At 55.1% G+C, this 535-nt stretch overlaps 1 protein-coding gene across 1 annotated transcript in view; it reads right to left on the bottom strand.

Moving 5' to 3' along the window:
• EMH_0047380 (uncharacterized protein) overlaps positions 1-535 on the bottom strand; it is a gene marked incomplete at both ends in the record, with an annotated part of 4,591 nt that overhangs the window by 3,906 nt on the left and 150 nt on the right. Inside the window, 2 exons of the mRNA XM_013496273.1 lie at positions 1-108; positions 296-533. Of these exons, the coding sequence (XP_013351727.1) occupies positions 1-108; positions 296-533 (346 nt within the window). The remainder of the gene's footprint in view (positions 109-295; positions 534-535) is intronic.

The following is a 535-nucleotide window of genomic DNA, read 5'->3' on the forward strand; positions in this document are numbered from 1 at the left end:
TGGTGTGGTGCATGCAAAGCCCCAAGGGCCCTGGTACTGCTGCTGCACTTGCTGCTGCTGCTGCTGCTGCTGCAGTTTCTCTTGCTGCTGTTGCTGCTGTTGCTGCTGCTGAGACAGAAGAGATAGCACAAAGCAAGAAAGGAGACAGCTGGGTGGTTCTATCGAGGCTAACATATGTAGAGACAATACCCTAGACCCTAAACAACAACAACCGCCAGCAGCAGCAGCAGCAGCAGCAGCAGGAGAAACAGCAGCAGGGACAGCAGCAGCAGCAGCAGCAGCAAGAATACATTACTTGTTGCGGTGTCTGTACACCCCGCTGTTTGTCTCCTTTTTTCTTCTTTCTCCCGAAGCGAGGGAGACGGGGAGACTCTTCTCTGTCTCCTTCATCTGAGCTCAACTCTTCTGCTGTCTCCTCTTGCTGCCTATACACCCCACGCTGTCTGTACACCCCAGAGAGACAACTAGAACCAGCAAGGGGCCCCCAGGGCCCCCAGGGGGGCCCCTCAGACCCAAACAAACGAACATTACGCCG

Source organism: Eimeria mitis, genomic scaffold (genome assembly GCF_000499745.2).
Source record: "Eimeria mitis Houghton genomic scaffold, Emh_scaff2017, whole genome shotgun sequence".
Classification (NCBI taxonomy): Eukaryota; Apicomplexa; class Conoidasida; order Eucoccidiorida; family Eimeriidae; genus Eimeria; species Eimeria mitis.